This window comes from Drosophila ananassae, chromosome 3L, assembly GCF_017639315.1.
Source record: "Drosophila ananassae strain 14024-0371.13 chromosome 3L, ASM1763931v2, whole genome shotgun sequence".
In the NCBI taxonomy this organism is placed as follows: domain Eukaryota; kingdom Metazoa; phylum Arthropoda; class Insecta; order Diptera; family Drosophilidae; genus Drosophila; species Drosophila ananassae.
Window position 1 is genome coordinate 14,859,700 of NC_057929.1, and position 12,733 is coordinate 14,872,432.

The following is a 12,733-nucleotide window of genomic DNA, read 5'->3' on the forward strand; positions in this document are numbered from 1 at the left end:
CTGCTAACCTGTCTGATTGATTTGTGTCAGCGCCTCGATCGGAATTGAGACAAATCCCATAGCCCTCCCGCCTCCTATCCATTGAGAGACTTCATTTTTCATTCATGCCTTATAGCCTTAGATCGTGATCTGTCTGTGATGCAATTCAAAAAGGATCATCATTACGGTCCATTGAGCGAGAATGACTTGACAGTCTTTGAGGGAAAGGGATGCTGACCCCCATCGAAATCAGATTACGAGGATAATTATTTGTTTGGTAAATATGTCTAAAAGTTGTCCCTAATGCGCAGAGGGGTTTCTCAAAACCTCAACATATAATTACCCCCCAAAAAAGGACATCCACTCATAGTCTCATTGCCTAAAATTTCAAATAAATTATTTAACTAAACTTTCACTTTCCAGTTGGAATATCAATCATCTTCATATGTAATGCCATTTGTCCTAAAAAAAAATGTCAACATTCATTAAAAAAGATTATCCTTTGGCAGGAATAAACCTTTTTTTCGGGCCTGGTCTTGACCACCAAGTGATTGCGGCTCTAATTAAATGTGTCCTCAAGCGTCTGATTAATTGTGCCGTTAGCGCCGAAATGAGATCATGGCCAAAACGAGAAGATGGTGGTCTGTGGAGACACACTGTCCTTTGGCCAAGGACCAGGCATTTTTTTCCCCTTCGAGCCGAATGTGTGAGTTAGGGCTTTGGACCTCAACTGTCACAACATCAAAGTGACAATTTGAGTGACTTTTCCCCAGAATGGCTAATTTAAAATGCGCTGAAACAAAAGGACACTTAGGCTGCTGCTGGCAGGACAATGGACAGGACATGCTGACGGGTCGCTCCTCTCCGTAAACCTTTCCGTAACTCCCCATGCTGGGCACATATACAACATATATTTTTATAATTTATCTATTATGCATAAGGGCGCTGGGCAAAGCCAAAGGGTTTTGGCTGTCATCATACTCCAGCCCATCAAGGACGAAGAGTGACACATGAGGCGAGGTCCTTTTGGTCCTTTCACCACGCTGAGCTGACCAACAACTCGGTGAAAAGTTTCTGGCCTGACTCTTGCATTAGCCGCGAATTAAAAATGCACAGAAAAAGGATCAAGGAGCAGGGCTGGGCGAAACGATTTACCTGCTCGGGCGGACACCCTTTCACCCACCGCCCGCCCAACCACCCCCTGGTCCACCCCTCCCCATTGTTTCGTCCGGCACTTGTCGTGGCCTGTCACAAAAGTGTCACTCAAATGTAATTAACACCGGAGACGGAGGACTAAAGTGGCTCAATGTCAGTTGGGATGAGAACTTTTACCATTTTTCATCCGAAAGTTTACTTTTCAGCGGGAAACGTGCCTACCTGAAAATCCCTAACAACAAAAAAGAACATCTAAGGGCAATTAGAACATCAAATTGAAAATTCCAATTCCTTGTTACAATTACGAAAATTGTTATCCTGCCAGTGGAAAAAATAAACTTTCTCCGTGTAATCTCATTAAAAATGTAAGAAGCAAAAATTAACTTTAATTGCAATTAGATTGGGGTTTATCTTGATTCCCCGATTTGTGGTGGAAAAAAGCGTCTTCTGTGGAAAAGTTTTCACTGACAGAGGTCAAAGGTTAAAGCGTTTTGGTTTCTTTGGGTTAATTGGATATATTTGTAATTGATTTGATAAATAAAAGATGTAAGAAGGGATAAAATCAAGAAGGAGGATAGGAAATAACTATTCTGTTAAAAATGTTCTTATAAAAACTAATTAATTTTAAATAGAAGCTCCGATTTCCTATCCATTACCCTAATTTCTCCTTAAATAAGTTAGTTTTTGTGAAAAAATTCCACCAAAGTCCACTCAGCCCCTTGAACAAATCACGATCTCTTGCCCAACCTCAAACCAAAGACTCAAACAACAAACTTGGCCAACAACAAAACGTGTCAATTAGCAAATCGAGAGCTAACGCCCGAATGCTTTGGTCCTTAGCCCGAATCGACAGCCACGTCAATACCCATCTCTCTTTCTCTTTCTACATATGTATGTCCATATGTATGTCCAAGTCCTGTGGCATAAGACGCATGCGCCACAGAAAGGCGCTCCTATTGGTCGAAAAATTCCTCAGCCAATGGGAGTGCTTTGTACAAAAATACAAAGTACGTGACAGAAAAAGGTAAGAAAAGGTAACTGCTGCAAAGGCTAAAATAGTGAAAAGTGATTTTTTAATTGCTATGATAGTTTTTTGGCAGGGGAGTTGAGTTGAAAGGCACTTGAAAGAGGGTTTCCCACCTAAAAGTTGTACATTGTTTCAGCTATATCCCATTATTTATTTATTTTTTTCGAGTGTATGCTAGCCGATGACAGGCTCTTACAAAAAGCGAGCTTTTATTTGCTGCACTTTTGCAACTCTGCCACCGATGTCACTGCTACTGCCATTGTATGCATAATTAATTTGGCTTTTAGTGACGAGCCTGCAGCAGGATCTGCATCCTACATCCTGTCCAACTTGTGTCCTTTGATATCCTCTGCCTGGGCCGTCAGTGTACATTTTTCGCAACAATTTGTTAGCCACATTGACGCCACTCCGCTAATGGCTTAAACGTGTTTTTCCCTCGTTGCCATTCTTTTTTTCACTTCATGCCATTTTTGTGTCAATTTCAATTTTTATTTTGGCTTTATTCATTCGTGAGTATGTTGCGGTCATGTTCCCAGGAGTGACAGGAAAACAATTGACACTTACATGAAATGAGGTCTAATATGTGATTCTAAATCATGTCCTATTATTGTTAGCATTGGGGTTTTGACTTAAATGTGTTACTTTTTGTGGAATTTTGATTTTAAGGGCTATCCAAAATGGGATTATAAATAAAGGATAATAGATACAGAATTTGTTAAGAGAGGATAAGAAAAGCAAGTCAAAATACAAACTTTTGAAAACTAAAATCTCTGAAAAAAAGAATTTGAAATAAATCATCAACTGAATTTTCACTAAATTACATTTTTAAACGCACATAAATAAAATATAAAACCCATCATCGCTCCTGCCCCCTGTCCAGTTAACCCATTAGGGGCCTCTGCTCTTCGTTAACCCATTTGGCTCCCATGCTCCGCCTTTTGCCTGCTCTCGTGTATATGTGTGTGTGTGTGTGTGTTTCATGTGCGCTTATGTGGGGAGCCCAGTGACGAACTCGGGGTTGTATCTCGCTCACACCTCTGGTTCGGGAGCTCCAGCTTATATACAGTGAGCTCTCTCACTCTCTCTAACTCCCACCATTGTTGTGCGTCGTGTGCATGTATTAGTGGGGGTGGGGTGGGGGCGCCATTTAAATTGCTGTTTGCTGCTTGCTGTTGCCTCTCATTTGTCGTCGCCGTTGCGATGAGAATCCCAAAGGCACTCACACACACACACACAAAAACACACACAGATACAGATACTGGTGCAGGAAAACCAGTTCGCCTAGTTGTCGTTTCTATAGGCGTTCTGTCGACGTCGTCGCCTTTGGCTCTTTGGCTCTCGGCCTTTGGCTCTGATTTTAGTCACATTTTGGTGACCGCGGCAATTGGACGTCCTTCGTCTCGCGCCTCTCGCGGTTTAAACTGAACAAAAAAAAAACAAGAAAACACAATGATCCTTTGGTGCCATAAGGGACATCATTAAATCAACATAATAGTGTTTCCATAAAGTGTAGTAAAGTGCCTCTTAAACAGGAATTAGTGAAATTGAATTCGGTTTAAATGAATTATTAGTTAATTAATAGAGATACTCTGACTAGGCCATGATATGATGGCCTTAAAGATGTTATACCGCGGTCCCAGTTCGCGTTTGGAGAATTTAATTGAAAAGATCCAGGCCACCAAGGAGATAACCAATAACGGTAATTAATGAGAAGTTTGGAGGATCCTTTTTGTGGAGTTTTGGTGGAGTTTAGGTCCTAGTTTGGGTGGCTATAGGGATTTCAATTTAATCTGAAATTTATCCTGAAAGTGAAGATCTTTTAGTTATATCTGTGCAGTTTTAGTAAAAAAACAAGAAAGGAAAGCTAAGTCGGCCGGGATAGTCGACCGATCCCGGCCGTTCCGACTTATGTACTACCTGCAAGGAAAAGAAGGATGTGTGCAAAGTTTCAACTCGATAGCTCTAAAACTGAGAGACTAGTTTGCGTAGAAACCGACAGACAGACGGACAGACGGACATGCTTATATCGACTCAGGAGGTGATCCTGATCAAGAATATATATACTTTATAGGGTCGGAGATGTCTCCTTCACTGCGTTGCACACTTTTGACCAAAATTATAATACCCTCTGCAAGGGTATAATTAAAAGCCGACGGGTTTTATTTCCCGAAAAATAAAGAAACTAATTCAGATTTCTTATAATCTATGGAAAAAGGTGCTTGATCTTCTAAAATATTTTAAATAAAATAAGTTTAAGATGATCTTAAACACTTAACCAGAAAAAGTAGTAATCTATTTCTTTATTAGAGGCTTTCTACTCCGAAAGTTAAATGTCTTAAAATATCTTTTTTTTCAATCTGATCTGATCTAATCTGAAAGATAGGTGTCTTTAAGTATTTTTTTCCAATCTGATCTATGACTTTTTCCAAGTCCCTCCCATCCAACCATAATATCCAAACAACCCATCAACATTTCAATCAAATCTGAAATCTGAAAGAGTTCAAATCTCTTACAACTTTCTTTAACCCCAAAGATCAAGACGGATGAGTGTGAGATTCAAGCTGATGTATCAGTTTGATGTTTCCCAATTAGAGTCTGGATCAGAACCTAGACCAGATCAGAGTTCAAGTAATAAAGGGGGAAACAAGCCATGACAGATCCAAGATCCCAGACCACAGACCCCCAACCCCTTAGAAGATCACTGGCAATTGGACTCAATTAAAAGTTGTCGAAAACCGGGAAAGTGAACATCGGCACTTGGCGCGTGGTGATAAATAGATCGTCTGGAGTCTGGGGAGGAGGGGATCATGATAATCGTGACCCTCATGGCTAGAACTGGGATACTACTGGGATGAGGCTGTAATTAAAACGGCAGCAAGAACAAAGCGCAATTAGTTTGCATGAGACTCGTTGACTTACAAGTGCCGAGTGCCTCCAGATGGGGTGTCTGAGGCAACACCAAATGTTGCACAGCTAATTGAATTAATTCCGACGTTGATTTCCTGTCTCGGTGCCCCGGTCCCATTTCCATTCCAATTCCCATTCCAAAAAGAGCCGCGCCGCTAATCAGGATGCAAACGCCCACTCGATCAAACTGAAATTACACACTCAAGAAGAGAAATTAAAAGTTGTTTACACTCGAAAGTTTAGAAGTGGGTTTTGTGAATCAAAATTACTTAAAAGCTCTTTACTTTATCCATTTCAGATATGTACAGTACTCACACATCGTCCAGCTACTCACCCAGCATTTCGGACGGCACCATGACTCCCAACTCACACCACTTGCCCGGAGCACCGGCCAGTCTCCCTGGCCAGGATCAGGATCATCCTAGCGAGGGAAGCACCAATGGCGGATTGGATGGCGAGGTCGACTTGGTTAAGCCGAAGCGTCTGCCCCATTTCCATCATCATCACCACCACCACTACCACCACCAGCAGGCGCTAAAAATCGCCAACAAGCTGCGGAAAATCAATAAGGAAGCGAAGATGGGAGCCCTGGGAGGGGCTGGAGCCGGAGGAGCTGGCTCCAAGTTTGATAAGTTGACGGGCGAGGGGATTAAAAGTCGCGGCGACGGCTCCTATCAGTGTCAGTTCTGCGAGAAGTCATTTCCGCGTCTCGGCTACTTGAAGCATCACGTGCAGGTGAGTCCCGCGAACTCCTTTCCGAATCGAAAGGGTGGCACTTAACTAGAGAGGGTGGCTTTTATTTTTAATTACCGCATCCTGACATCCTTGTAAGGCGCTTAGGCTGTTATCCTTCACCCTGATTGACAGACTGGGTGTTCGGTTAGCACTTTGATTGACAATTTGTGGTTCCTTCATTGATTTTCTGGGCCAGAGCTTGATTTTTGGGTTTCATTTGCTAATTGAAATTGAAAGTGGTTGAGGGAAAGGCTTGTTTTTAGATGGAAATTGAATTAAAGTAGAAACCTCAAGTCGCGAGATCTTAAACCAAGCCGACTTGAAGCCCCTATTCTTCTCATAATTTAAATGCCTTTTTTGCTAAACTGCCAACACCGCCCATGACATCAGCAACTTGTTAACCCAATTGCAACTGCTGTTTAGAACTGAGAGATCCCTATCGCCGGCCTGGGTCTCTCTAACATGAAAGCACTCCGACTTTGATCCTAGCGCCTGCCACAGAACTTGTACGATTCGGAATTCGGTCTCTGAGATCTGAGCTGTGAGCTCTGAGGGATATGGGATATGGGATGTGTTGATGGCGATGGAGTGATTGGAGTCGGACAGTTTAAAAAGCCATAACCAACACGAGAAGTTTTGTGCGCTCTCTGGATGCGACTAACCCGGCTAACTCATCATACCATCGTATATGATATTGTGCAATTTTAAGGCAATCCAAATCTGGGGACTGCATACAAATGGGCTAATTTTTTTTTGCGCCGCTCTCAAAGTTCAAAGCCGGCTACCGCCAAAAGAACCCAAAAAGCAAACCGGTTGCGGGTGTAGCTTTCTGCTCTCCAGTCCGAGTCTCGAAACCCCCAAAGGCGGGTTTAAGCCAGACGGCGTTGCGCATTTAGATGAATTTTGTCCACAAGCCACGAGTCGCAAGCGAAACACCTACTCGTCGTCAGTCCTCAGTCGTCAGTCGGTATGCAGATTCGGATTCAGATTGACGCATCTATAAATTCAAGCCAAGCCGAGCCGGGCCTGGCCAGGAGCAGTAGTCATCATCGTTGTTTGTTTTTTTAGTAGTCTGGGGTAGACAGTTGACGCTGCCTTGTCTGGGGCACTTCTAAGAATTTCAAATAGCCAGAGAGACTGGATCTCAAGCCCGACTCTGGCCTGACTCTGGCCGACTAATTGCTGAGATTATCTTTATGCTAATGGCATTTTCCGAATCTGTGCTTTTCCCAATCTCTCGTAGAGCCACGCCGAACACCTGCCCTTCAAGTGCGAGTACTGCTCCAAGCTCTTCAAGCACAAGCGCTCCCGGGATCGTCATAAGAAATTGCACACCAACGAGAGGAACTACAAGTGTCCCCATTGCGAGGCGGCCTTCTCCAGGAGGTGAGTTTCAAAGGACTTTCAAGAATCTTAAAACAAGTAATCTATAAAAAGTATTTTTCTATTTTTTCCTCCATTTGATCCACTTTAGTGACCATCTTAAGATCCACATGAAAACCCATGACATCCAGAAGCCCTTCCAGTGCAGCATGTGCAACAGGGGCTACAACACTGCCGCTGCCCTGACCTCTCACATGCAAAAGCACAAGAAGAACGCCGCCATCCTTGCAGCTGGAGGCAACCCCAACGCCCTCAACTACAGTCCACGTTCCACGGGATCGGCATCTGCTTCGGTTTCCAGCAACGGGAGCCTGCACAAAAGGCGGTATGCTCTGGCCCTGGCCACGGACAGCAGTCCCAGTCGCCTGGACTACCCCCAGAAGAGATCGAGGAGTGGCACCACCACCACTGCCGCCGCCACAGCTAATGCTACGCCCACGCCCCTGCTAAGGTGCAGCTACTGCCCCAAGGTGACGGAGTTCAGCAGCCTGGAGCAGTTGAATGCGCACTTGCAGAGTGTCCACGAGCAGCAACAGCAGCCCCCGGTGAAGACTCCCAACCAGGAGGCGGAGGGCTTCCAGCTGAGCTGCGAATACTGCACCATGAAGTTCGGCAACATAGCCGGCCTCTTCCAGCACATGCGGAGCACCCACCTGGACAGGCTGAGCAGCCCCAACTCCTACTACGAGCACTTCAACCGCCTGGCCACCGCCGGCACCTTCAGCCCGCGCCTGGCCCTGGATCTGCCCAAGATTAAGCCGGACTTGGGAAGCCCCGATCAGCGGGAGCTGCGGCCGGCGGAGGAGGACCTGCCCACGGACTTGAGCAGCAACAAACGGCGACCCCTGACCCCGAACCCGCAGCCACCACCAGCTCCGCCGGGCGTCTTCTTCTGCAATCAGTGCAACGCCGGCTTGCCGGACTTCGAGAGCTTCAGGAATCACCTGAAGAGCCACCTCGCCGAGGGCATGCAGCAGGTCTGCCCGCACTGTGGGGTCAGCCTGCCGGAGCAGTCGGAGTTCGAGCGCCATGTGGTGGGCCACTTCCTGATCACCGGATCCGAGTTCAACTGCAGCTCCAGCTGCGGCAAGAGCTTCGCCAAGTCGGAGGACCTCCAGCAGCACCTTCTCACCGAGCACGTCCTCACTCTCCTGAAGTGCTCCCTGTGCTCGGAGCTCTGCGAGAGCCGGATGGCCATGCAGCTCCACCTCGCCTGTGCCCACAGCCAGGAAACCAAGCTGCTGCGCTGCAGCGCCTGCCTGGAACTGTTCCGGTCGGATGCCGAGTTCCATGTGCACGTGAAGACGCGCCACCAGCTGGGCGGTCATCCGGCCCTGGGCGGTGCCACTGCCAACACCCCCTCCAATCCTCTACAGTGCATGTTTTGCCGAGTGGTCTGCTCCTCGGAGCTCGAGATGCACTTCCATCTGGCGGCCCATGCCCGGCAGTTCCGGTGCCCGTCGTGCCCCGAGACCTTCCACGTCGAGTTCCTCCTCGATCGTCACATGCAGAGTCAGCACGGCGGAGGTGCGGGTGTCAAGGACAAAGAGGCCAGTTCGCCCAACATGGGCAGCCTCTACGTGAACGCCTTGCTGCCACCACTTGCGGCAGCGGCAGCGGCGGCAGCAGCCACCAACAACAACAGCAGCATCATCGACTACAACGTGGCGTTCAAGGGATTGTTTGGCGGAGCAGCCGGAGGCGGGGGAGGAGGGTCAGGAGCACCCACGGCCCCCTCGTCGAAGTTCTACAGCCCGTTGCAGGTGGACACCAATGCCCTGAAGGCACAGACCTCGTCCCATCCCGCCCTGATGTACGGGCTGAGTCAGAGATACTTGATGGAGATGTACGCCGCCAAGTCGGCCTCTCCGCCGGGAAGCGAGGGAGGAGCAAGTGGCCAGGCAGTCGGCAGTCAGGCAGCCGCTGCAGCAGCACCACCACCCCCTCCTCCGGCACCCCAGCAGGCGCCACCCACCACTTTCAGTTGTGGGATGTGCGAGCGCCAGGATCTGAGGAGCGAGGCGGAACTCCACTCGCACCGAAAACTGGCCCACAACCTGAAGACCGGAGTGAGCCTTAGGTGCGCCTACTGCGCCGGAAACTTCAAGTCGCGAGCCGAGTTGGAGCAGCACATGAAGAGCTGCCACAACTCCACGGGCAAGCATAAGTGCTTGATCTGCGACGAGGTGTTCCCCTCGCCGGCCATCCTGGCGGAGCACAAGCTGCAGCACTCCAAGGTGGGGCAGTCGGGCAAGTGCTCGCACTGCGGCCAGCCCCTGGAGGACGTGGCGGCCTTCCGGGCCCACCTCTCCGAGCACGGCAGCGACGGGGCCTCCCTGCCCCTGGCCTGCATCTGCTGCCGCCAGACCCTGCACTCCGAGTTCGAGCTGAGTCTGCACGCCAAGTTCCACACCAAGTCCGCGTCCAGTGGTGGTAGCCTCCAGGAGCCAGTCTGCGCCCTATGCCTGGAGCCCCTGCCGGACGCCACCGAGGGTCCTGCCAAGCTTTGCGAGAAGTGCTGCCGGAAGCACAACCTCAACGGGAAGAGGAGCAAGCCACCGAGTGAGCCGCCAGTCCAGAGTCTGCAGCCCATCCAGCCCCCATCCGGGGCAGCCTTCGTGGAGAACCGATGCAACCTGTGCAAGATGATCCTGCCGCACGCCCAGAAGCTGCAAGAGCACCTGGTGGAGCACACCTTTGCCGGCACCGAGCAGCGCGGCTACAATTGCTACATCTGCTCCGCGGTCTTCACGGCCGCCGGTGGCCTCCTCAACCACATGGCGGAGCACGGTGCCCATACGCGTCCCTACGACTGCAACCTCTGCCCGGAGAAGTTCTACTTCCGGGCGGAGCTGGAGCACCACCAGCGTGGCCACGAGCTGCGGCCCCAGGCACGACCCAAGATGGAAGTGCCCTCGAACCGGACCAGTTCCTCGCCCATCGACAGTCCCGTGAGGAGTCCCACGATCGTCAAGCAGGAGCTGTACGAGACGGATACAGCCCAGTCGGCCGGAGGGGATGAGGACGAGCCGGAGAACGCGCACGAGGACGAGGAGTACATCGAGGTGGAGCAAATGCCGCACGAGGGGCGTCCCAGTGACTTGGAAAGGGCCACCAGTAGCGCCTAATCTCCTCAAGATTCTGAGAGAAAAGCATAGTATTTAAAAGACTGTTTCCGAAATGCTTTTATAAACTGTCTAATTTTTATAAAGATATTATTATTTTAGAAATCTTGCCACTCTTATAAACCCATAAACCCATAAAGCAAATGGAGCAGTTTAGTATTAACCAGACATATTATAAAATAAATTAAAAATAAATTTTAATCAATATTACACATACGCCTAGTGTACTCGTAGAAGTTCTTGACAAAAAAAAAAAAAAGTAAAAGATTTGTGTGTGATAGTTTTTCAAAGATTTCACTCCACTATTTATCCTCAATTATGGTTTAAAAATATATATGTTATAGGGCCTTGCCTTCGATCCAGTATTTATGATCCAACAATAATATATGTAATCAACTATGTAACTATTACACAATTACGCATATGGATGTACGTCTTATATAAGCACCAACAAACATTTTTAATGTGTAGCATAAAAACAAAAAAGAACGAACAAATATTTAGTAAATAAAACAAGCAGAAGTTGAAACCAAAATGCGAGATATTTTATTACTTTACTTAGAAGCTCAGTCCGAGGGAACTGAGCAGTGAGGACCGGGGCTCTAAGGAAAATCTGGAATCTGATAAGTACGACTTTTATTTTGTTTGTTTTTATGGAAGCTGATGACAGCACAACATGCGCCGGCGAGGTCTCCTCCTCGGACCTCGGAGTCCAAATTTTATGGCGAATATTTCGTTTCTGGTTTATTTCGGCAACCGCGACACGTTCGGGCCATAAAAAAGGTGCGCTCTCTCGGTGGAAGAGGTGGAAGCCGCCCTGGAGCTCGACAAAGCGGCAACAAATTGGCATCTCAGTTGGGTGATCCCTATCTCCAAGACCGGTGGCAATTACACATCCAACCATCAGGCAGTCATCATCACATCAAGTCACAAGATATGACGCTTCTGTTTCCCGGAATGCCTACCTCCTCTAATCTCTGACAGAAGCAGCAGCAGCAGACGAAGGAGCAGCACCTCCTGCTTCTGGGAAGCAATTGTAAATAAATCGCATTTAATAAATTGCATCGAGAAAAAGGCACCGACCGACCGACCGACCGACCGACCGATCCCCGGATCTGCACCTGTCGGCAATCATCACAAATCAATAAAAATGTTTACCATCACAAGTGGCAAGCTCTAGTTGCAAGTTGCCAGTAAGCAGTGGCCAGTGGCTAGTAGCACCGGCAGTTGTTAATTAGCGCCATGCCACAAATGCCAAAACGTTCGAAGGAAAACAGCAACTACTACCGAGGCACAACACAACAACCCAACTAAAAATTGTCATGCCACAATCGAAAGCCACTGGAGGAGACTTCATTGATCGTTTTGGCGGCACTCCGATTTGGAGCACTCCAGACCGCCAGGCGCGTCATCCGCTGGGGTTGCCACCGCCATTCCCCCCTCTGTGATATTTTTTTCTTTCTTCGAAATGTATATAGAGTTTGTGCTTCACTTTATAATGCCGCTTTAGCGTCACCAATATGTCCCGCGATGACAATGCCACGGCTCTGGAAATCAAAACCTCCAACGTATCGACGGCAATCGCATCGATTCGCGTCGCTTTATTTTTGGTATTTCAGGCATTTGACGGGTTTTTACACGCCGGCCTCCACAAGGGAGTTTAAACCTACATAGGAGCTTCAAGAGTGGTAGGAGGGTAACTTGGAAACTGGCTAACAGAGTGACTGACTGACTGGCAGTCCTCGAGTGTCGGCCAACAACTCTGGCTTGTCTGTCTTGTCTGGCTGGCTGGCATTTCAGAGTCCGCACCGCGTAACATTGACAAATGAAGCAGCTCCCATCAGTCAGAGGAAGGAGCTCTCCATTCCGGCTCTGATGAAGATGGTCCATAACACCCAAAAAGCCAAATGGAGACAAATGATGATCAAGAAGACCAACAGACCACCAGAAGGAGCAGTCGGGCAGAGTGAAATATTTTCGCATGCCCTATTAAACAAAAACAAAAGTGAAAAATTGTTGTTTCTGCAACAAATGCACCCCTCCCGGCAAATGTTTCCTCTTCCGGGGGCAGAAGGATATTTGCGGAACTCGAAGGACACGAAATGTATGCCAAACATGCAAGAGGGCAAGAAACACACACTTACATTATATTCATTACCGGCTTATTAGCGTGATTTACGCAGCTGATGGGGGAGTGATGATGTATCCTGGGGAAGAAACACATAAGGATAACCATAAGGATGTGCCTGATGATGGGGTCCTTGAAGTGGATGTGCTTGCGGGCGTGGGAGTTGCTTAATGTGTGGGAAAATGACTTTGAAAACGCCATATCCCATATCCGTTTGTCAATATCCGTGCGAATTTTCGTGATTCGTGATGGATATGCCACAGGATGTACTCTCCTGTCTACTGTCTCCTGCTC

At 47.9% G+C, this 12,733-nt stretch overlaps 1 protein-coding gene and 1 long non-coding RNA gene across 2 annotated transcripts; both read left to right on the forward strand.

Moving 5' to 3' along the window:
• Window positions 1–356: 356 nt before the first annotated feature.
• LOC26513843 lies at window positions 357–1,503 on the forward strand. The gene is made up of 2 exons (XR_001408772.3): window positions 357–426; window positions 489–1,503. It is a non-coding gene; the product is annotated as an uncharacterized LOC26513843 (long non-coding RNA).
• Window positions 1,504–3,154: 1,651 nt separating this feature from the next.
• LOC6496346 (zinc finger protein 423 homolog) lies at window positions 3,155–10,839 on the forward strand. Its single transcript, XM_014908289.3, has 4 exons — window positions 3,155–3,860; window positions 5,367–5,803; window positions 7,047–7,189; window positions 7,278–10,839. Exons 1-4 carry the CDS (start codon window positions 3,767–3,769, stop codon window positions 10,312–10,314), a joined length of 3,711 nt encoding a protein of 1,236 aa, XP_014763775.2. The 5' UTR covers window positions 3,155–3,766; the 3' UTR covers window positions 10,315–10,839.
• Window positions 10,840–12,733: the final 1,894 nt, after the last annotated feature.

Bases quoted from the DNA above. Each gene is read 5' to 3' on its own strand.
- LOC6496346 (XM_014908289.3), top strand. From the start codon at position 3,767: ATGATGGCCTTAAAGATGTTATACCGCGGTCCCAGTTCGCGTTTGGAG. The intron at 3,861-5,366 runs GTAATTAATGAG...TATCCATTTCAG, and splicing joins CAAGGAGATAACCAATAACG to ATATGTACAGTACTCACACA. The intron at 5,804-7,046 runs GTGAGTCCCGCG...AATCTCTCGTAG, and splicing joins ACTTGAAGCATCACGTGCAG to AGCCACGCCGAACACCTGCC.